The sequence below is a fragment of the Blennius ocellaris genome (assembly GCF_963422515.1).
Source record: "Blennius ocellaris genome assembly, chromosome: 9".
Lineage (NCBI taxonomy): Eukaryota > Metazoa > Chordata > Actinopteri > Blenniiformes > Blenniidae > Blennius > Blennius ocellaris.
This window is the reverse complement of record NC_137658.1, coordinates 9,808,644-9,830,520: the sequence shown is the minus strand read 5'-3', so window position 1 is coordinate 9,830,520 and position 21,877 is coordinate 9,808,644. Positions and strand designations below refer to the sequence as shown.

At 42.0% G+C, this 21,877-nt stretch overlaps 5 protein-coding genes across 14 annotated transcripts in view; 4 read left to right on the top strand and 1 right to left on the bottom strand.

Moving 5' to 3' along the window:
• Nucleotides 1–3,502, top strand: part of LOC308134834 (uncharacterized protein) — a 116,129-nt gene extending 112,627 nt beyond the window's left edge. For 8 of the 9 annotated variants that reach the window (XM_080502658.1, XM_080502657.1, XM_080502659.1 and 5 more), the window contains one exon: nucleotides 628–3,502. In XM_080502658.1, coding sequence (XP_080358784.1) covers nucleotides 628–678 — 51 coding nt within the window. In that variant the 3' untranslated portion in view covers nucleotides 679–3,502. Of the gene's footprint in view, nucleotides 1–147 lie in introns of all 9 variants that reach the window. The other variant, XM_080502660.1, reaches the window with a different exon arrangement.
• A 3,091-nt stretch (nucleotides 3,503–6,593) lies between these two features.
• rack1 (receptor for activated C kinase 1) lies at nucleotides 6,594–9,379 on the top strand. The gene is made up of 8 exons (XM_080502572.1): nucleotides 6,594–6,805; nucleotides 7,254–7,425; nucleotides 7,741–7,888; nucleotides 8,183–8,278; nucleotides 8,439–8,549; nucleotides 8,635–8,775; nucleotides 8,970–9,080; nucleotides 9,266–9,379. Exons 1-8 carry the CDS (start codon nucleotides 6,697–6,699, stop codon nucleotides 9,329–9,331), a joined length of 954 nt encoding a protein of 317 aa, XP_080358698.1. The 5' UTR covers nucleotides 6,594–6,696; the 3' UTR covers nucleotides 9,332–9,379.
• A 696-nt stretch (nucleotides 9,380–10,075) lies between these two features.
• Nucleotides 10,076–12,464, top strand: nme5 (NME/NM23 family member 5). The gene is made up of 5 exons (XM_080502314.1): nucleotides 10,076–10,205; nucleotides 11,500–11,705; nucleotides 11,968–12,068; nucleotides 12,153–12,271; nucleotides 12,373–12,464. The coding sequence occupies exons 1-5, from the start codon at nucleotides 10,086–10,088 to the stop codon at nucleotides 12,448–12,450; spliced, it is 624 nt and encodes a 207-aa protein (XP_080358440.1). The 5' UTR covers nucleotides 10,076–10,085; the 3' UTR covers nucleotides 12,451–12,464.
• A 1,645-nt stretch (nucleotides 12,465–14,109) lies between these two features.
• hnrnpaba (heterogeneous nuclear ribonucleoprotein A/Ba) lies at nucleotides 14,110–17,690 on the top strand. Of its 2 annotated transcripts, XM_080502738.1 has the most exons (9): nucleotides 14,110–14,211; nucleotides 14,367–14,651; nucleotides 15,142–15,310; nucleotides 15,406–15,564; nucleotides 15,649–15,780; nucleotides 15,870–15,960; nucleotides 16,076–16,234; nucleotides 16,364–16,449; nucleotides 16,926–17,690. In XM_080502738.1, exons 1-8 carry the CDS (start codon nucleotides 14,189–14,191, stop codon nucleotides 16,432–16,434), a joined length of 1,089 nt encoding a protein of 362 aa, XP_080358864.1. In that variant the 5' UTR covers nucleotides 14,110–14,188; the 3' UTR covers nucleotides 16,435–16,449; nucleotides 16,926–17,690. The 2 variants fall into 2 exon arrangements, with proteins under 2 accessions (XP_080358864.1, XP_080358865.1); XM_080502739.1 differs by lacking the exon at nucleotides 14,110–14,211 and having other exon boundaries at nucleotides 14,368–14,651.
• Nucleotides 17,691–17,839: 149 nt separating this feature from the next.
• Nucleotides 17,840–21,766, bottom strand: phykpl (5-phosphohydroxy-L-lysine phospho-lyase). Its single transcript, XM_080502737.1, has 13 exons — nucleotides 21,617–21,766; nucleotides 21,417–21,535; nucleotides 21,135–21,294; nucleotides 20,970–21,044; nucleotides 20,798–20,885; nucleotides 20,592–20,708; nucleotides 20,424–20,506; nucleotides 20,116–20,338; nucleotides 19,718–19,872; nucleotides 18,959–19,048; nucleotides 18,747–18,880; nucleotides 18,566–18,610; nucleotides 17,840–18,234 (listed from the first exon to the last, which is right to left on the bottom strand). Exons 1-12 carry the CDS (start codon nucleotides 21,673–21,675, stop codon nucleotides 18,567–18,569), a joined length of 1,347 nt encoding a protein of 448 aa, XP_080358863.1. The 5' UTR covers nucleotides 21,676–21,766; the 3' UTR covers nucleotides 17,840–18,234; nucleotide 18,566.
• Nucleotides 21,767–21,877: the final 111 nt, after the last annotated feature.

Genomic DNA, 21,877 nt, shown 5'->3' with positions numbered 1-21,877 from the left:
GCAGGGGCATTTTGTGAGTATATTGCAATGTGTGGATGCTTGTAATGGTGCAGCATGCAGAAGCACAATCAGCCGTTACTTACTATGATTGATGTGTCAGTGCAAAATGTGAATTCTCATCAGTGCTCACTGTTTTTCTTTTTGCAGTGATGACTAACCAGCAGCATGGAGTCTGTACATATTGATATGGTATATATTGCAACTGAATACTACACCAACAACCCCCGCTCCCTTTTTTCCCCCTTCTTTTTTTTTTTCTTTGTAAAATCCGATTATATAATATATTGAGAATTTCAGAACAGAGACATTTTTTGAGTCTACACCATCTCGATTGCTCAATAAGACTTGAGATCCAGTGTTGCTCCTGGAGGGACTGAATGGAACTGGCAGCGGGACACTTTGGTTGGAGGAAGGTCAAGAGGCCAGTGCTGCAGTGGGAGACTGTTTGACTAACAAAAGCCAACTTGCTTGCCTGAATTTAATCCTGACCAAAGTTTGGGAATGACGATGTGTGCACTCATCCAAGCTTAAGGATTGATGGACGTTCGGGAGGCTGGACGTAACTTTCTGACCGACTGGGGAGTGTGTTAGTCAGTACCCTCTTGTCCTCTCTCTGTTTCCCAAAAGGAGGAAATGGCGAGGCAGAAGCTGAAACGCAAGCGTCTCTCTCAGCCCTGAAAGGATGCAGGGCCTGGTGGAGAAAAGGACACATTAGACAGGTGGAGGTCACAGGAGGCATGTTGCCTTTACGGAGCGGAGTTTACCGAGTGATGCACCCTGTGTCATCCTGAACACTCCTGTCATGGAAACTCTCCAGGAGGGGGCGACAGAACACTGCTTTTACCACAGAGGGAGGGCAACCCTTTTGCTGCTGAAGTTGATGCTTGGTAACCAGCTGATTTTTTTTTTTTTTTTTTTGAAGGGGAGTCACTGATGTCACTGGCACATAAAGAAGGATTTACTGTGCAGACACATTGTTAATTGGAGTCCCCTGAAATAATATCTGCATGGTCAAAAGGAGGCAGTTGTTCCTCGCTGAAACCACACACACAAAAACAAGTTTTATGCGCCATAAGCGGTTTCACCATCTTAATAAGCCTCTCAGAAATATCGATCAGACTACATTTTTATGGCTTACACTCGTGACGATGGTAACCTGTGTGTTGTTTTGTTTTATTTTGGCTTACATATTTTTTTCACCAGTTACATTTTGCATTCCTGTGCGCATACTTGTTGGATGGAGTAACTAGCTAGCAGAACTCAAAGGCCAGATTTGAAGGAACCATTTACAGTATTATTGATGAATCAGTATTTCAGCTGCTTTGGCAGACGCCTGCCAGTAACCAAGTTAGACCGGGGCTGTCAAACTCATTTTAGTTCAGGGGCCACGTTCAGCCCAGATGAATCTCTGGTGGGCTGGACCAGTCAGAAATGTGCATATTAGCCTATCAAACACAAAAATATCCAAATGTTTCAGCTTTGTTTGAGTTGAAAACAATGACATCATGATGGAGTATATACATACTATACAAAATAGTCTTTGAAAAACTTAATTTGGTTTAAAAAAAAATGTAAACAAACAAGTGCATAATCAAAATTGTTTTCAAAGGCTTTGGGAAAAAAATTTGCATTTAAAATAGTGAAAAATGTCGAGATTTTGTGCTTTTTGGAGGCACATCTGGGGAATCATCTAAAATCCAGTTTGTTACAGTACATTTCTTCTCAAGCTTTACTATTTCTGCAAACTTGAGCACACGTGTTTTAACAAATTCTGAAATTCCTTCACTGTGGGACAAATAAAGGAATATCTAATCTAATCTACATTCACCCCCAAAGTGCAGCTTTGATGCTAAAGCTACTTTATTAGCAATAAGGTACCAAACTTTCGTCTCTACACCTGTGTAATTTCTGCTATTTTCACTGAAACAATCCAACTCTAATTAAGTAAAGTAGAAACTACAAGTTCTTTTATTGAAACATGTATTATTTTTTTGTTTTTGATTTTTAAAATTTGGAAGGTCGTCCCCCTGGGCCAGATTAAGGGCCTCTGGCCAGCCAGGTTTGGCCCCTGGGCCATATGTTTGACACCACGGATTTAGACTGATTTTTAATGTTTTACTTGTGGAAGAAGACGTGCTGTTCCCAATTTATCGAGACAACAGTAAAACGTTTTGCTGCTGACCTTAATTGTGTGTCATTTGAGATTTGTGTTGTTGTTTCATTTACTCAGTTTTGAGTCATGAACTGAAGGGCTAACATACACCAGTACGACATTTGAATCAAATATAAACACAATTGTTTCTTTGGATAATTGCTCATTTGTTATTCAGCAACATTTTGGTTTATAACAGCCAGCTATTTTACCTTTTAAATCCTTTAACATGTGTGATTTTTTTTTTTCTGTTGTCTGAAAAAAACGTGTTTCTATCAAATTAGTCATTGGTGTGTTTTTAAACCTAACACATTTTTCTCAGTTTGGACAAATTGCTGTTTAAATAATCTACTTTTGCTTAATGTACTTGTTAAACTCAAACCAAAGCACATATGTTGCGATATATGTTCTTTAAATAAATAGGATTTGTACTCATTGGGGTCATTATCAACAGATACACGTTTGTACTATTAAATTTAAGCTTTTTTGTATTTTTGTATACATACTGGGTTCATTACTTTACATGCATTTTATACTGGTTGTTTTTCTTCAATACCCTTCTATAGACTGGCTGTTGACAATTATGAATTATAATGAACACTGTCATATCTGTACATTTCAATCAGGGTAGTTTTGTAAACTTTATAGTTAGGAGAAATATCCACTCTGGATGATCCGGCTGAGGCCAGATATCACTGCAGAGAGAGTTCATGATTAGGTCTGAGCTAAAAATATATAAATAAATATGACAATCTCTTATCAGTTTTACGTTTGCAATGATCATGTATTTTCTACTTTCATAGGTGCATTATTCACATCAAGCATACAAATTTCTGTATCAGTGGAATAAGTTAATTTCTTTGACTTTTTAGATAATTAAAAGAAAGGTGCTTCATGTGTTAAACCTGCAGAGTGCAGCTCATTTAGCTATTTACAGGCACTCTAAAAGCTTTCTGTAATACAAAGATTTGTAAAGGAGTGGCATATCATCATATTGTGAATGCAGAGGCTACCCTGTCATTCTTTCAGCAGAAGCTGATGGTTATCTGCCTTGTAACATTATTGTACGTGTTTATTTCTTTAGCAGATTCTATCAGTGTCATGTTTGCAGCTTAATGGAGAGACCACAGGGCAGTGTCTGGAAAGACTTTGAGGTTTTAGCAAATCTTCGTACCACAGTGTTAGCTTGACTTTGTGAGAATGTGTTTTTAATTGTGTATTTGGTTGTAAGAGATTTAAGCTATTTTTGTAATTACTTGTCTAATTATGTATAACATGAAATCTGGTCAGCTAAAACATGTAGATGGAAATGAACTTGATAGTTTTATGGTTTCCTGTCATTAAATCATAACCCTGTCAAATTGCTTTGTTTCTTTCTGTTGAGCTTTGCATATTGTCACATACATTCAAACTGTTACGCTCATATTTTCTTCGTCAAATTTCATGTCAGTCCATTCAGGATCAGATTTTTTTTTATTGACTAAGTGATCAGTGATACCAGCAATGCTTCACTTTTTTCAGTAACGACGAATCTCATGCGTTTACTATTTCCAAACCAGTAATCAGATTAAAGTTACTTCTCCAAGTCAAAGTGCGTTGTTGTAAAGTCTGACAGGACAAGTTTCTTGTCTGTAAAGCCGCTTTATTACTAAACATAACCTGACCGCTCCCCCATTCACCTCCAAACTGACACACTCTGCAATCTCACCTGACCCCTCCCTTCTCCACACTCAGCCAATCACAGACCAGCTTGCTCTAATGGTGCGTCACGTGACACAAAAGAATCGGAACTAACCAATATATTCACAATCCATATTATTGCAAGAAGAAGAACACAATTAGTCTGTGAAGCCTTGCCCCTTTTTCAGTTTTCAGCAAAACCGGTTTCTTTTTTTATGTTGATATGAATGTGTTGTCAGCAACTGCTGAAAGTAACTAAATGGTTACTTGTATTGTAACTTGGTTACTTTTAAAAACAAGTAATCAGTCATGTAACTAATTTACTTTTCAAAGGAGTAACTGTTTTACTTTTTCAAGGGAACTGTGGCAACACTGGTGATCATATGTTAAATAACTACTGAAAAAGACTTTAAAGGAATCGTCCATCCATCAGCTGGCTATAGGTGAAGACAAAGTACACTGGATAGGTTACTAACCTACATGGGGCAATGACAAGAAATAGAGACTCCAGAGCGAAACTCCAAGTCGGTCGACTCAGTAGTAGTCACACTGGGTATCATCCATACTTTTTTAATATATTTGATTTTTCAAAAACATGGCACAATATTTTATGATGAATTAAAGGTTTCCATAGTCCTTTTAATGTATTTCTTCACCCATACAAAACTATTTATAAGTGTCCTGTTTTCTTTTGAATATGATTTCCATTTGTAGATTTTGATTAGATTTCAAAAAGGCCTGAAGTATATTAACTGCAGCAGTGGAAACCAAAAAATTAGAGAAGCAAGATTGAATTTGGAGGTTTGCCGGTGAGAAGCTCGCTACCCACAAGTTACCACCGTTTTGTCTACAAGCAAGAACTGAAACTCCAGACTGCTCAGCATGTTCTAATGAATGAAACCGCTGGATCTCATAATCCACTGAAATGGGCCACCACTTCCGCAAATAATCTAATTCATATGTTTCATGGTGGTAAGGAAACTGTGGTGGTCATAAAAACATTGCCTTGCCACAAACATTAGAATTGATCATAAGTATAAATTGTTTATTTGAAACTGCAAAAATCCGTGGAAAATGTTCACTGAAAGCCAAAAGGTCCACCTGCTACTGAATGTGCCAATTGCATGTGCTTCTAATTTCCTAAACTGTTCCAAACAAATGGATAAATTGTTCTCTGTAGCATTGGCATATGTTTGCCATTGTCACAGTGTGAATGAGTTCATTCTTTCTGCTGCTGAACAACAGTTTGCACAACTCTTTGCAAGTGATCCAAACAATAAACACCTGAGACTCGTTTACCAAGTCTGAACATAAACACAAACTGTTTGATGGTTTTATTGGTAAATACTGGCAAACATTTAATGATTTAATGTGTGAATATCAAAGCCAATCCCAGAATCTGTTGATAGGAGAGTACAGGTCTGTGCTAAATCTGGCATATTTACTGGAACCTCATTGTTCATTAATATGCACTGTCCCATACAAATAATCAAATAAATAAAATGAAAGGGAGTGTGCCTGGCTTGTGAATATGCTCTGTCTCTTGCTCTCTTGAAATGTGCTGCAGGTGAAATTATAAATGTAAAATTTTGAATAAAATGGTAAGACCACTAACGTTAAGATCAACTAAAAAAAACACACACACATCGGAGGCACTTATTCCATCCATCTTCAATAACCTACCACTTTATCCAACTCGGGTTTGCGACTGACAGTCACACACAATTGCACGGTTTAGGTCAATGCGATTGGCCCAGGTTGGCTCAGGAGTTTTCGATTGGCCCAGGTGTTTGGCCCATGGGAGGAAACCCACATACACACAAAAGAACGTGCAAACTGTGGTAATTGGAGGCTTTCTGGAGGCAAATGATCCTGAAAATGCACGGGCATGGTGAGTAAGAACAAGTAGGATTCATCAACACTGACTTACTGATGTGGGTATGACACATGTACATTTGTTTGATGGATAGAGAGTTTCTTTTGCTGTGCCCATTATGAATTTAATTCATTAGATAGAATTTAAATCTGCAGGAGGAAATCAGAATACCTAGAGAAAACCCAACCAGGGAGAACATGCAAACTCCCCGATCGGAGGGCTCACAGGTCCGACTTGGACTCAAACTGGAGATGTTATTTATCGCTATTTTTCAATCCATTGCTTATATAGTACTTTCCATGAGCAAGGCAAAGCACATTTATTTATAGCATCATGAGGCAATAGCAACTACTTCTTAACAATAAACCTCTTCTTGAGGACCTCAGGGGTCTGGATGTTTCATAAATCTGACATTTAATTAGGCCCTGGAGGAGAAGGAGGAGGAGTTTGGTTTTTGGTTTTTGGTTCTTTTGTTTGTTTCTTTGTTGTTGTTTGTGTTGTGTGTTTTTGTTTTGATTTTTCAAAAGTATTTTATTTGCGAAAAATTTGCAAACAAGTAAAAGTCATGAAACAGCCATAAATAATCGAAGAAGACGAAGAAGAAACGACTCTGGCTGCAGCTTTAAGAAGAAAAGCGTAAATTGCTTTGCATATCATATAAATAAAACAATTTTTTAAATATTTTCAGTAATAATAAGAAGTAATTGAAAGCAAATACACACATCAAAAGTAGTTTATTCTTTTTCATTTTCTGTATCAAATCAAATGTAATCAAGAGTGTTTATGTCAATGGTTTTTTTTCCACCTATCGCGTTTTGCCCACATTTCCCAGAATGCCGTGCGGCCTCCCTCACCCCTTCAAAGTTTTTGTATCCGGGTCTGGACTTCCTTTTCCTCTGTGCCTGGATGCGATGAGGACTTAGGTCTTTTCGGACCTGTACAAAATCCAAATCCATCCTTGAAGAAGGCACCACCGAACCGCTCCAAAATGACCGAGCAGATGACAGTGAGGGGGACCCTGAAGGGCCACAATGGATGGGTCACCCAGATCGCCACGACGCCCCAGTACCCCGACATGATTCTGTCCGCGTCCCGAGGTGAGGCTTCCGCCGCCGGATCCGCCATACGGCCTTATCGCACGGCCTAATGCTGGCTGCGAAGCAGCCGCTGCCCGGCACCACGCCGAAAACTTAAACCACCGTGTGAGTGAATTCAGGTGGAGAAAACGGCCGTTTATTAAATGTGATGATTCTGGGGAGGTTTTCACGCGCAGTGAGCCCGTTCTAATGAGCCGCAGGTTAGCATAGGAAGCTAACCTGTTAGCCGCTTCACTGACACGTATTTCCTCCCAGGCTACGGAAAAATAAAGGCTCAATGTGCGCATTCTGGGTCACTTGACTTCAAGTAATCGTAAACCAAACCTGCTTAACATCTAAATTTGATAGAAAACTGCGCTAACCGAAACTAGCCACACATGTCTTCCTTGAATGTAACGTGTACTTCAGCTCTCAAGTTGAAACTCAACCGATCTGTTTGTTTTCCCAGACCATAGCATCATCATGTGGAAGCTGACCCGTGATGAAACCAACTATGGCATCCCCCAGCGCAGTCTGAAGGGACACTCACACTTTATAAGTGATGTTGTCATCTCCTCTGATGGACAGTTTGCCCTGTCTGGCTCCTGGGACGGGACCCTCCGCCTGTGGGATTTGTCCAAGTAAGCCATTGGACATCTCTTCATGCAATGCGTCATTCATTTCTTTTGCTTAAATCCTAGTTTGGCATAGTGTCATGGGGGAAAAGTACATTGGCTTAACCTGCCTATGTACAGTAGTGTCCCTTTGAATAGAATCATCCACATATGTTGTCATTTTAAGGGCAAAATCTCCAGTCCAATTTACCTGAGCTGCTGGTAGAACTCCTTTGGAGTACAACTTGTGTCCCTGCTCTCTCGTGTGTTTCACCCTCTGCATCCCCTGTAAAAGTATGAGGCAGTTTTGCTTATTTTAGGTAAATGTTTGTATTTTCTCAGTGGCACAACCACCCGCCAGTTTGTTGGACACACCAAGGACGTTTTGAGCGTGGCCTTCTCCGCTGACAACCGCCAGATTGTGTCTGGCTCCCGGGACAGGACCATCAAGCTGTGGAACACCCTGGGAGTCTGCAAGTACACCATCCAGGTGAGCGCCAAAGCTTTGTGAGAAGGAGCTGCAAAGTAGGTCTAGTGCGAGGCCACACATCTTAAGCCACCTTTTGAATTGCGTTGACGTTTGTCAATACAACAAGTAATCAGTGAAAATGCTGCTTTACTTATTGAACGGTTGGTTGTGATTTGACTTTATGGTCAAGTGATCAATTAAATCAATTGTGTTGAATTGAAAGTCGTCTGTTTAGGATTCATGTTGAACTTTTTTCCAACCATCCTCTGCCAGTAATATTTGCTTAACGTAACCTTTTGCCTCTTTTATTTGCAGGAGGAGAGCCATAGTGATTGGGTGTCTTGCGTTCGCTTCTCCCCCAACAGCAGCAACCCCATCATTGTGTCCTGTGGCTGTGACAAGATGGTCAAGGTGTGTAGTTTATAACTCTGTGGTTCCTCTTATGATTGAACTTTGACCAACTCGCCTGTATTCTGTGGCTTCCTTGAGTTTTGTGTTTGATGGCCACAATCCGTACAGTTTAATGACATTATTCATGCAAACATAAAGGTAACATGACGTTTGCTGCTAGGTGTGGAACCTGGCCAACTGCAAGCTGAAGACCAACCATATTGGTCATACTGGCTTCCTGAACAACGTGACTGTGTCTCCTGATGGCTCTCTGTGTGCCTCTGGAGGGAAGGCAAGTGTTTCTTGAACTCCTCAGAGGGGGCCAGTATTCTATTAATCATGGGAATGATTGATGCCATTGTTTCTCCTCTTTTCAGGATGGTCAGGCTATGCTGTGGGATCTGAATGAGGGCAAACACCTCTACACCCTGGACAGTGGTGACACCATCAATGCCCTTTGCTTCAGCCCCAACCGCTACTGGCTTTGTGCCGCTACCGGACCCAGCATCAAGATCTGGGTAAGATTCCACCACGGTGCATTAAATTGTATGAGAACTAACACTGCAGTGATGGAAAACAAATTTGCCAGTCTGTATTTCATGATGATAACAGAGGCTGTTTCTGAGCTTTATCTTATAAACTAATGTGTTTAATTTTGTCATTAATTCCTTACTACTATAACTGCAACAAGTGTTTTGTTTTTACCATCTAGGATCTGGAGGGCAAGATCATTGTTGATGAGCTGAGACAGGAAGTGATCAGCACAAACAGCAAGGCTGAGCCTCCACAGTGTACTTCTCTGGCATGGTCTGCCGATGGACAGGTACAGAACACTTGCCACAGATGGCGATTGTCTGAGCTTTACACCCCGATGATTACAACCTTTCATTTTTAATCTCTGATGTCCACTGGTGACAGTCCTGCAATGATGAGGGGCTTGCAACCCCAATGATGGATCTCAGGTTTCAATAGCAGATTATCAGTAACGGGTGTTCATTTCTTTTTCAGACCCTGTTCGCCGGCTACACTGACAACCTGATCAGAGTGTGGCAAGTCACCATTGGAACTCGATAAGAGCCACTCTTAGAGACGACTTTAAATAAAAGACAGTTTTGAAAAGACCGTGTGCCCTCTTGATCTCAATATTATTTTATGCAAATCTTTATTAAACTTGTTGTGAAATGAGAACAAGCTTCATAAAACTCACATGTATGGCCTTTAAAATTTGGGGAAACATGTTTATGCTTTAATATTAAGCCAGAAAATATTTTAAATTATTAAATGACAATTTGTTATTGCATGACAATGGAACAACAATTTAATCACGTTCTAATGGAGCAATTTGATTTAAATCAAGGAAAAATGTTTTTGGCATTTAAAAAAAGAGTGGACTGATGATTTATCTACATAAAAGACATGGGGGGGGTTAGTTTATGACCACGGCAGAAAACCAGCTGGGTGTGCCAGGCTTGACATACTAAAGTGATGGGCAATTCCTCTTTAACTACCTTGGCCACAAAAAGTTGGTCGACAGATGCAGTTGACAGAGAAGGTTGTGTATTTATTGATTTGTATGTATTTTGCCAACTTTTCACAAAAAGTACACTCCTGATTTGCATGAAATTTTGATAGTAATTTAATAATAGTTAATACATTCATCAATTAGGTTATTTTTATTACTATTAGTAGTAGTTGTGTTTTATTAACCAACTTAAGAGCTCTCATTCACTGGCATGTTACTTTTATTTTGAAATCTGTTTCCCCTTGCGGTAATGCTTGCTTGACGGTGTTTTCTAAAGCGGGGACTTGACACCAGCGTCTCCTCAGCATGGATCAGACTCCGGGGATTTATGTAGAAAGGACTCTGGCCATCATCAAACCAGATGCCTTTCACAAAGCTGAAGACATCGAGGACGTAGTCATCAAGTCGGGCTTCACTATTCTGCAGGTTGGTGAAATGGTGATTGCAGACTTCCTCCGAATGAATTGCTCTTATTGGCTGAGGAGCAACGTGTTTCTCAGTTCATTGGGCGAAGTAATATTCAAGAAAAATAGCGATCAGTTATGGCGACATCGGAAATGTGGAGCTTTATTTGTAGAGAATCAAAAGTATCCTTTCTTTCTTGCGCATCAATTTCCATTGAATCATCTGCGTTCAACAAGTAATATATTCATCAGATAGACTGGATTCATGACGCTGTCGGTACGGCGGTTAACTGCGATAACCGTCACAGAGTGATCTCATCACCCACAAGCCACGGTGCCACAAAGTGAACACGAAAGTCCAACTAAATAAACCCAGCAACGACATTCGAACGGCAAAAAAAAAATAACCAGCGCAGTAAACAACGGAAACACAGAACTACAACAGGTAACCATGGCCACGGCCAAACACCGTCTCGTGGAACATTTCTTACGATCCCCGGCCACAGCTGAAGGGTGACACCAAGATGACTACTTTATTGATCCGACACGAAATTCAAAGTCAGCCACACACAATATTTATTTGTATTTTGCATACACACACACAAAAATACTTTTATTAGATTCAGTTTTATGATAAAATACACAAAAAATAGCACCAGCTTTTATACCAATATGCACAGCTGCCTGACAGACAGATGATGCCTAAACATCAATATATTCACCACTAACAACCACATTGCCAGGTTAAATAAACTTAAATAATAGTACCATCCATCTCTTCTGTGATGGACATTTCACTAGTCCACCTCAGGGTAAACTCAGACAGACAATCACAAAGACTAACATTCACACATATGTACAATTTGTAATTCAGCAATAAACCCAAATATGTTTTTGGACTGAAGCAAGAAACTCATACACAGATGGAGAGAAGCTGCAAAATCCACACAAATGAGCCCCCCCCCTCCCAAGTACAGACTTGAACATGAAGTATGCTTCCTATGATGTGAGAGTTCGACCCGAGAGCATTGTGTGGCCTGATAACAATATCTATCAATATGTGATTAAAAACACAAAAATAATGCAAATGAAAAAGTAATGGAAATTGGTCAGATGGTGCTACAGTTGTAAAGAACATGCATGTATGGGATGAGAAGTGTGGCTGAGTGATGCATCAAAACTTTATCAAATATTTTCATCTGATCTTCTTACGTTTTGTGCATAAATTTGTTTATACCAATAGATACAAAGGAAAGAGACCGTGTTCGCTCCCTCAACACGTTCCACTGAAACATGTAATGTAATTTCCGTTGTAGAGGCGAGAGCTGCAGCTCAGTCCTGAGCAATGCAGTGATTTATATGCAGACCAGTACGGCCAGCTCTTCTTCCCCAGCTTGACCGCCTTCATGAGCTCTGGCCCCATCGTCGCCATGACGCTGGCTCGCAACAACGCCATTGCCCACTGGAACTCCATCATCGGACCTGCTAACATCGCCAAAGCCAGAGAAACTCATCCAGAAGGGTCAGTGTCGTGTGTTCATGGTGTAATTCGGTGCTGAGTACTCCCAGTCAGTTTCAGATTGTGTGTAAGTCGCATGTCATGGTTGGTTTGGATTCTGTGTTTCTTAGATTTTGCGATTTGCATTACTTAGTCAGGCCATTTGAGCAAATAGTTTTGCTATAACATGGGGTAAAAGATTGCATCTTATGTGATGAGCACTTACAGTTCTGCACACTGACAGCTTCTACACAGACGTATATGAATACGTTCTGCTCTTCCTCAGCCTTAGAGCAAAATATGGTTCATCAGACCTGGAAAATGCCGTTCATGGCAGTAAGTCACTTGATGCGGCCGTGAGAGAGATTAAATTCATGTTCCCGCGCTGTAAGTCCTTCTCACACATGCACATATTGCCATAGAGAGAAATTGTCTTGACTACTTAGAATTTCAAATGCTTTCTCCCCACAGCTGTAATTGAGCCTTTTCCTTCAAGTGAGGCACCGGAAGAATACCTGGGAAGGTGTGTGAACCTGATTCTGCTCCGAGGACTCACAGAGCTCTGCAAGGAGAAGCCACTCAATCCCTGTGTAGGTGCCCATCCTCAATATATCTAACACTGTTCATTAGGCACTCATGACTTACCGTTTAATACTGGTGTTATTTGTAATGGTACTTATGCCTTCAACAGATTTGGCTTGCTGACTGGTTGGTCCAAAACAATCCCAATCATCCTAAAATACAGGAATATGGGAAGGAAAAGGAATAGATAAACAGCATGAGGACAAAGTGGAGCCCAAACAGCACCAAGTTGTTTTTATTATTATCACAATTGTAATTAAAAAATATCTGTTCAGTTCTTACTAGTATACAATAAAAAAAAAAGCTTTTACTGTGCCAATCATATGTCTTTGTGCTTTGTGTAACATATTACATGTGTTACATGTTCATGTGGCTTTTTTTTTTCTTCTTTCATTTCTTCCTATAGTCCAAAAACATACATTTAATACATGATGTCTCTGGAACTGCCCTTATGTGAATGTGGTTGTCCAGCTTATACCCTGTCTTCACCCATGATCAGCTCAGATTGGCTCCAGCACACTCCAACCTTGAATTGCAGTAAAAAAAAAAAAAAAAAAAAAAAGATAAAACATGCATGGATGGATGGGTGGATCTCATCTCTGTTCTTTTATGGGAAAATGAGTGGATGTGCTTTTGATTTACCTCTCCACCTGTTTACGACACAACGTGTGACTTGAAGGTCATCCTGGGGCTGCTCATGGTTTAGGACTGGGTTAAAGAATTGATTTTTTTTTATCAGCCAAGCTTCCACTGAAGCCCAGTGAATGTCTTTGAAAGAAAACTTTGCACTATGTTTTTCTGTCACCAACTTTTCTACTTATTTACTTTTATTCCCTGGCCTGAAAAAACTGCTTCATATTATTTTTCATACTCAATGTACTGTATATGTTATTTGCACTTTTTATTCTTTCATATTCTTCTAATGGCACTCAGAGATCAATTTATCTCATTCTACAACTGTTTGAATTCTCTGATTTACAAAAACAAAAGGAAAAATATATTGCGATTTTTATTATTAAGTGAGTGTGGAAGGTGTGGGTTTGATTCCCAGTTGCTGCAGGAGGGTGTCCAATGCAAAAACTGCAAGTTGGAATGACTTGGCAACCCCTGTAAAAAAAATAAAAAATAAAAATATATAAATAAAACTGTTATTATTAATATTATTCCACCTTTCAAACATCCTCATAGAATGCAGTCCTGTTGCGTTGAATATGTCCAGTGTGTCCATCCATATGAGTGTGTACACACACACACACACACACACTCACGCAGGGGCGAAACGAGTACTCCGAGTTCCTTCCTGTCCTTTGAGGGCGTGGACCTCATCAATGAAAAAAAAAAAAAGAGAGAAGCGGTGGACACTCGATTGGTGGAGACTTTGATTGACAGCAGCAGCGGACCAATCAGGTGGCTCCTCTGCAGAATCGTCGTTTTTTTCCGCCGGTTCTAGAAAACCAACCACGAGTTGTGGTGCTGTGGGAGAATCCATCTTGAAGAGAGCTCTCCGGTTGTGTGTGACCAGTAAGCAGGTTTTTTTTTGTACTTCCTTATTCTGGTTTTTTCCCCCCGTTAGATTGTCACGTAAGTAGCCCGATTCTTGTAGGTTCTTTATCTCCGCAGCTGTTCGTCTGGGTGTGGATTTGAAAGGGGGGGAGGGGAGGGGGGTGGGAGAGAAAAGTGTGTGATCGTGAAATTGCAAGGCCCGTACGGCGATGTGAACGCTTTACAATTACGTAACGAGCGGATTCCAGTCGCTCTCCCCGGGTTTGGTTTATCAGCGGCCACCACATGGCCACAAACATTCGTAATCTCCTCCGTTGGGTAGACATGTACTTCAACATGTCGCTGGCTTGCCGCGGCTGTTCTAGTAAACGATACCCGGTTGCCATTTCCCGGCACTGGGCAGCGGCGGCTGCCGCTAATGTATGGATCGTGCCGGGGCAAAATGGTGGGAAAAGCACGTATTGGCATGGCGTAAATGGCGAAGCATGTATGATCGCTTATATAACCACCGGTGATTTCACGACTCGGGTGACTCGGGTGTTTTATTATTCTTTTTTTTTCTCTCTCTCTTTCTTTCTTTCTCCTCTTATGTTGCATCAGGTCTAATCGTTCGAAAATGTCTGAGGCTGAGCAACAGTACATGGAAACGTCGGAAAACGGCCACGAAGCCGACGATGACTATAACGGAGCCGGCCTCGCCGACGAGGGGAACGACGGCAGCGCCATCAACGAGTGCGGGGAGGGAGAAGCGGAGGGAGAGGGAGAGGGAGAGGGAGAGGGCGCGGGGCCCGACGCTGACGCCGACGCCGACGCCGACGGAGACTCGCAGAACGGCGGCACCGAGGGCGGACAGATCGACGCCAGCAAAGGCGAGGAGGACGCGGGGTGAGTGCACACGACCACACCGGAATGGAAACCACGATCGGAGCTGCCGGTTTGCCGTGTTCTCTTTGTTTCAACCGGCCTTTTGTTGGCGCCATGTGCATGGCGGAGGGAGGGAGAGAGAGAGAGAGAGAGAGAGGGGGGGGGGATGGGCGCTCCAGCGGGGATTAAATGTAACGCGTTTTGGTTTATGAAAGGAGGAGAAACGGTGGTGGTGGTGGGGGGGAGAGAAAATGAGCGAGAGGGAGGTGGTGCTCTTGTGTCGAGGTTTTCAGTTTATCGTGTTTAAAGAATCTCGAGGCTCTCGCGGCTGCAGGCTGCCCCCTATGCCACTGGGTCAACAGATGTTCGGGAACAGTGTGTACATAGTGTATATTTACCCCCCCCCCTACCCCTGCCGGGCGCCACCCCCACCTCCACAATATGAAGCCTGTAGGAGAGCTGCTGCCTGGGCCGCTCAAAATGTCTCTTCCTCTCGCTCTCTGTGCTTCAGGAAAATGTTCGTCGGTGGTCTCAGCTGGGACACCAGCAAGAAGGATCTCAAAGATTACTTCTCTAAATTTGGCGAGGTGACGGACTGCACCATTAAGATGGACCAGCAGACGGGCCGGTCAAGAGGCTTCGGCTTCATTCTCTTCAAAGATGCTGCCAGCGTAGACAAGGTAAGTGGGGAGTGGCGTTTTTGAGGTTCGGCGGTCCGCCGTCTTTCCAAAGATTGGTGAATTCCATTCTTCCTGATGTCCGTTTCCCAAACCAGGTTCTTGAGCAGAAGGAGCACAGGCTAGATGGCAGACAGATTGACCCTAAGAAAGCTATGGCCATGAAGAAGGATCCCGTGAAGAAAATCTTTGTCGGAGGCCTTAACCCTGACACTTCGAAGGAAGTCATTCAGGAGTATTTTGCGACTTATGGAGAGGTACTGCCTTCAACAAACTGACCGGTTACCCAAGAGGCTATTGAGTGTGAAATGTTGACCGCTTTGCGCTTTCCTCTTTGGTAGATTGAGACCATCGAGCTCCCACAGGATCCAAAGACGGAGAAGAGGAGGGGGTTCGTATTCATCACGTATAAAGACGAAGCTCCTGTCAAGAAGGTTATGGAAAAGAAGTACCATAATGTTGGTGGGAGCAAGGTAAATGCTGAGCACAGATTGGATTTTGGCCGAAATGCGTTTGAATCATGTTTCACACTTTAATGTGTGCGTTTTGTGTATCATTACAGTGTGAGATTAAAATAGCCCAGCCCAAAGAGGTCTACCTGCAGCAGCAGTATGGTGCCCGTGGATATGCAGGACGCGGTAGGGGCCGTGGAGGTGATTACTTTGTGTGTTTGTGTATGCCGGCAGAATCTGCGCTCAATAACGGCTTTAAATGTGTGCATCTGGTCTGCTGGAGGTATATGACGAAGCTCTCGCCTGTTGTTTCTAGGCCAGGGCCAGAACTGGAATCAAGGCTACAACAACTACTGGAACCAGGGATACAACCAGAACTATGGTTATGGACAGCAAGGCGGATACGGATATGGCGGCTATGGCAACTATGACTACTCTGCTGGTTATTACGGCTATGGGGGTGGCTACGATTACAGTAAGCGATAAGTGCCCCCAGGGAAAGATATAAAAAAAAAAAAAAAAGAAAAGAAATGAGCGAAACTTTATTTTCTTGGTCCTCCTTGTTGTACAGAAGAACTCAGTCCCTTTTTCTCTTGTCCTCCAGACCAGGGCAATACAAGCTATGGGAAAACTCCAAGACGTGGAGGCCACCAGACTAGCTACAAGCCATACTGATCACACATAGCGCAGGTATGCATTTTTGCATCATCCGTGGTAGTATGAGAACATAGCTGTAACCATTAGTGCCTTTTGACCCCAACAATCTTTCATCTACTCTAAATCCATTCAAGCATTGTGGTGGGGTTAGGGTAGGTCGTGTTGTGGGGTCTGTGACCATTCGAGATGGATTCATTCCACCTGTCAGCCATCTTAAGATGCATCTTTGCTAAGACTTACTTGATCAGTAAGGATCGAGTTGGTGGTGGTTGAGAACAGAAATAAGGGTCGTTTCACCTTTCACTGGGGTGCTAGGTGTGCTAGCTAGCGGTCGTGTTCCTCCTTCCCCCCCCTTCCCCTCCTCCCCCTCCCCCCCCTCCGCCCTCAAAGTGTGTCTGTCCATTCACTGACGTGTCAAACTCATTCATGCACCTGTCTTGTCTGTGTGTAACTGCATGCCACGTTTGGTTTATTCTCAGTAACGTTAAGCACCGTGTTTTTCTCTTAAGGTCTAAAGTAAATAAGAAAAAGAGATCCATGGTCTGACCACAGCGAACATGGGCTCTGGCTTTTCCTTTGGAGTTGGCAGAAATTTGGACTCATGCTCCATTTGTACAGATCAAGTGAGGAACTGGGGAAGCAAATGTCACTTTTCCACTTTTTATTTTATATTGTTTTGTGTCCATTTACATTTCCAGTGATGGAAGTGTTATTTTTACTGTACTTTTTGGTACCTTTTTGAATCTAATGTATTGTATGGTTGTATTTTTACATGTCTACTGGATTTTTGAGCAGAAGCAAGAGCTTTTAAAGCTCATAAATAAAACGATTTAGCTTTTTTTTTTTCTTTTTTTTTTTTTTTCTCCTTTTGGTGTTTCTAGATCTTTAGTTATTTTCTCCCATGCTGAGTGTTGGATGCGAGTTGCATGGCTTCAGATGTGGGGTGAGGTAAATAAGGGATTTAAACTAATCAAAGGTTCTTTGTAAGCGTGTCAAATGAATGTTTGCAGATGGCCTCGTAGACGAAGACAACCAGCATTTTTTTGTTTCATTTTTTTTGTTTGTTTGTTTGTTTGTTTGTTTGTTTTGTTTCTTTTTGGCTTTTAAGGAAATTCTTCCCCCATCTTGTCTGCAATTTTAAGTGGCTTTACTAGTGTAATTCAACTGAACGCAAGCCTGTTAATGTAAGAGGGTACCCCCTCTCTCACTGGAAACTCATTCCTCTAGTGTCTTGGGCAAATTGGTAGAAATAAACTTTTGGTTTATATTACAAATGGATCTTTTTGTTATTATTTGTAAAGATAATGTTAAATGTTTTGTACTGTTAAATGGCTTGCTTGTTTTGTCATCAAGTAATGTTAACATCTCTACGGATGCCTCTTTGGGAAGCTGTGGGCGAAGGCTTCACTGCCTGCAGGATAACTGGCTGAGTGTTAATACCCACCCCACTAGATGTGAAACTGCAATACTTGAGGTCATTTTAATGATTGTGTCCAGGAGTTAAAAGAATGTGGTCCGGTAAGTGATTAACTCCACCATAATGTGTCTCAACATTACAGAGCCAATCAGTATTAAGGGGAGGCAGGTTACATGAGTGTTTGCTGTTGGTGGGTTAAAAGGAAAAAAAAGATGAGGTCAAACATGTAAACAGTTTATTCGGTCTTTGGTACAACTGTGAGGGTTAATTAACATTTTAGTGTGTGATTTCACAAGAGACTGTGCTGTAGTTGGCATCAGTTGAATTGTTTCCACCCAATTGGCCCGTTGTCATCCGAGAGAGTTGCTGGATCTTCCAACTTGATTTAATCTGGCACACATCTGGGGGGGGTGGGCAGATATAATAACATTTAACTTTCAGGGTGTTTCAGGACTATTATCTAAAACTCACTGTCCCCACTTTGTCCCTAAATTAAATCAAGATAGATGAGATGAAGAGAAACCATAGCTATGACCCATTTAATAAACAAAGGAAGGAATCCTCTGTGATCAATACCGGCTGGAGAGAGACGACACGTTCTGCTGAGTGGAGTGAACTTGTTTGATCTGCTGGAGCCTCAAGGATATCTCATATCTCTACCTCTGAACTTGATGAATGTGACCACCTGACAATGTCTGATGCAATTAAAGGTTTTCTACAGGTTTAACAAACCTTAGATGTCTTCCTTTTCCAGTCTGAGATCATTGGCTGTCATGTCTGTGAAAACAAGCAACCCGGAATAGTCTGTTCACGCTCAATATAGGAACGGTTGAGATCAACAAGTTCAGTGTGTTACACAGAACGCAACAGGATTTTGTGTATCGACTACATAACTTGAGTTAATGCAGCGAACCTGTAAGTATGCGGTCGATACACTGCACCACCAGCTCCGCATCCTCCGAGCTGAAACACATCGGAGGCTTAAACTTCAGGACACTTTCCCAGGGGCCGTCAGTACTGACACAGATCTGATGGTCCATCTTCAGCCTAAGTTTAGGGGGACATAAACGTGAGCACGTATTCCATATGTATCGGAAGGAAGGGAAGCTCAATATTGGTCCGCACCTTTTTACCACCCACGCTGCTGTTTTGGTAGCCGGAGTTCTCTTCTCTCTGTCTGTGACCAGCTCGATTCCCACAAACAGCCCAACTCCTCTGAATTCGAGGACAAATGTGAGATAATAGTGGAGCTTTATTAATATTAGGACAATGTGCACATGTCTAGTAAAAATGTGCAGCCAACAGTTTTACAAGGTAATGTAAAAAATAATTAGAATTTCAGAGTACTGATCATATAAACATGGTAAAGTATGAGCTGATTAGGAATATTTCACAAATGATATATCAATGTTTCATAAGATGAAGCCCTCTGCTAAATATGCCTTCAAAATACTTTTTTTTTTGGTTTGTTTTTCTGAGAAGTACTGGCCAATTGGCAAAGCATTGCATACCTATCCTTACATGTGTTTTTGATCATACCCCAGACAAAAGTAATTCATTTCTGGGAGTTTTGCTGAGATCAAGAATCGAATAGACAACTAGCATAATTATCTTACTAAAAGTTGTCTGACCAAAACAGTAGAAAATGAGAATTAAGCTATACATATGTCATGAAAGGGGTTTAATCAATCTAAACATCTGTGGGGACGTTTCAATGGGGTGAAAGAGGCCTGTAAATAATGTACGTAACGACAGTAGACTGCTGATATTAATTTATTTGTTTGGCTGATTTAAAGTGACTCTTGTCATTGAACCCAGAACTGAATATGTTTAGTATTATTCTGACTTGCTTCACTTTGGAAGCACTGCTCACAGCATCCTTACCGAACATCTCCAATGATTTCATGCCGCGTTTGTAGGTTGGTCAACAAATCTTTTAGATGTGCGCCCACTCTGGTGGCGTTTCCTCTGAGGTCCTCCTCCTCGATCACATCAAGGACCGCCAGGCCGATTGCACAGGACACTGGATTCCCTCCGAACTGCACGAGGATGGTTAAGAAAACATACAGCAACAACACTGGTTGTATAATCGCAACACATTGAAGAGTGACTGAATCCCTTTCAGTTAACAAAGTTAAACCTAATTCCACATTAGTCCAGTTCATATTTTGTGTTACTCACCTCACACTTTTTAATGTATAAATGTGTCATTATTCGATTAATTTCAATATTTACTATACGGGTGAGCAAATCCTCCAAATAAAAATGTGCACAGTAGTTACCGTATTAAAGTACTCCACGCCATTGGCTGTGAAAGCTCCTGCTATCTCTGCAGTAGTTGCCACACATGCCAGGGGATGCCCGTTGCCCATTGGTTTGCCCATCGTGACAATGTCAGGACAGAAATCTCCCTGAAGCTGAAAAGCCCAAAAGTGACTCCCCACACGTCCAAAACCAGTCTGCACCTCATCTGCCACAAAGACGCCGCCAGCAGCACGGACGTACCTGCGGAGAGAGCGATGCACCATGACAATGCTGTGTGCATAAGGCTGGACAAATTGAAAAAACAAGTAAAAAGGTGAATCCCAACTCTGCAACTTTTGCAGAGTATCCCTGAGGTAGAATGATTTGTCCTCCAACGCTGGGCAAGGATTCAGCGAAGAATGCACAGATCTATGGGAAAAAAGTTTGATTTGTTACATTTCTCTTTTAGTATGCCTGATAGTAAGTTTTCTGACAGCAGCAGGGATAACCATGCCTTGCGGCCTTTCCCCTGCACTTCGTCTATCAGGTCTTTCACTTTATCAGCGTAGGCTTGGCCCGGGTTGGGATGATCTTCTCTGTAGGTGCCACGGTAGGTGTCCGGTAAGGGTGCCTGTGAAATTAAAACACATTCTTTCAAATAAGCAGCAGGTAACTGCTATCCAGGAGTTGGTGTGAATATGGCAGCTTAAATTTACAAACCACATGAACCCATTTTTTCTGTCCTGCGAGTTTCCGGAACTTGTAAGGACTAATGTCGATGAGGGACATTAGATGCCCATGGTATGCACTGGCACAGAGGGAGAATTTGTTGTAATTTACAAGCACGGTGTAGCCGGAGGGTACTCCTGCTGTACCAGAACGGGACACTTACTGATCCAGCACAATGACGTCTCGATGCTGGGTGTACTGCTGTGCCAAACGTAAGGCAAGGTCATTGGCCTCTGAACTGTGACACAAACCAGATACGAAGTCACACGGTTGCTCCTTCTGGAGAACTTCCATGTGGGTTGCAGTGGTGTAAAACAAAGCAACTCACCCAGAGTTGACAAAATAGAAAACACACAGTTTGTCTGGCAGGGTGGAGGCCAGGCGATCTGCATACAGGACCACGTTGTCATGCAGGAATCTGGTGTTGGTGTTCAGGAGCTCCATTTGTGCTGCTGCAGCCTTTGTAACGCTGGGATGACAATGACCCACTGTAGAAAACAGAATCCACTAATGAAAAGCTGTTGCCACTAGGTGGCAGGAGCTCGTCATGACAGTGTTTTATTAGTTGATTATAAAAAGTGTACTATGAACTGAATAATAAACAGCTTACCATGGTGGACGTTACTGATGCAATCCAAATACCGTTTGCCGTTTTCGTCGAACAGATATTGCCCCCTGGCTCTGAGTATCTTCACAGGGTCCTCGGAATAAAACAGTTTGCACGATTGCCTGTGTGCGTATAAAAAAAAGACGTGTCAACACACCGGAAGCTTAAAAGAAGAGAATACCAACATACTTAATTATACATACCCGATCAACTTCTTCCTCATAGCGAAGGTTTCTTCCTTTTTAAGTTTTTCTAGTGCCATTCTGCCTTCAGTGTAAACTTGACAGTTGCTACTGAGGTTAAAAACAGAAGTCGAAGGAAACTTGGATAAATCCTGCTGCACTCCCTGCCCAGCTCCGCTATAATACGCCCCCCCCCCCACACACACACACACACACACACGCATGCGTCAGTCACATGACCACTTCTAACTCGTCAATATTCACAAACATGTATTATATATA

Excerpts from the sequence above, each read along its gene's own strand:
- rack1 (XM_080502572.1), top strand. The coding sequence starts at position 6,697 with ATGACCGAGCAGATGACAGTGAGGGGGACCCTGAAGGGCCACAATGGA. Across the intron at positions 7,889-8,182 it reads TCTGCAAGTACACCATCCAG|GAGGAGAGCCATAGTGATTG; the intron begins GTGAGCGCCAAA and ends TTTTATTTGCAG. Across the intron at positions 8,279-8,438 it reads GCTGTGACAAGATGGTCAAG|GTGTGGAACCTGGCCAACTG; the intron begins GTGTGTAGTTTA and ends GTTTGCTGCTAG.
- nme5 (XM_080502314.1), top strand. The coding sequence starts at position 10,086 with ATGGATCAGACTCCGGGGATTTATGTAGAAAGGACTCTGGCCATCATC. Across the intron at positions 12,069-12,152 it reads TAAATTCATGTTCCCGCGCT|CTGTAATTGAGCCTTTTCCT; the intron begins GTAAGTCCTTCT and ends TTCTCCCCACAG. Across the intron at positions 12,272-12,372 it reads AGAAGCCACTCAATCCCTGT|ATTTGGCTTGCTGACTGGTT; the intron begins GTAGGTGCCCAT and ends TGCCTTCAACAG.
- hnrnpaba (XM_080502738.1), top strand. The coding sequence starts at position 14,189 with ATGGATCGTGCCGGGGCAAAATG. Across the intron at positions 15,565-15,648 it reads ATTTTGCGACTTATGGAGAG|ATTGAGACCATCGAGCTCCC; the intron begins GTACTGCCTTCA and ends CCTCTTTGGTAG. Across the intron at positions 15,961-16,075 it reads ACGCGGTAGGGGCCGTGGAG|GCCAGGGCCAGAACTGGAAT; the intron begins GTGATTACTTTG and ends TGTTGTTTCTAG.
- phykpl (XM_080502737.1), bottom strand. The coding sequence starts at position 21,675 with ATGGCACTAGAAAAACTTAAAAAGGAAGAAACCTTCGCTATGAGGAAG. Across the intron at positions 20,339-20,423 it reads TACTCTGCAAAAGTTGCAGA|GTACGTCCGTGCTGCTGGCG; the intron begins GTTGGGATTCAC and ends CTCTCTCCGCAG. Across the intron at positions 19,049-19,717 it reads GAAATCATTGGAGATGTTCG|AGGAGTTGGGCTGTTTGTGG; the intron begins GTAAGGATGCTG and ends CCTCGAATTCAG.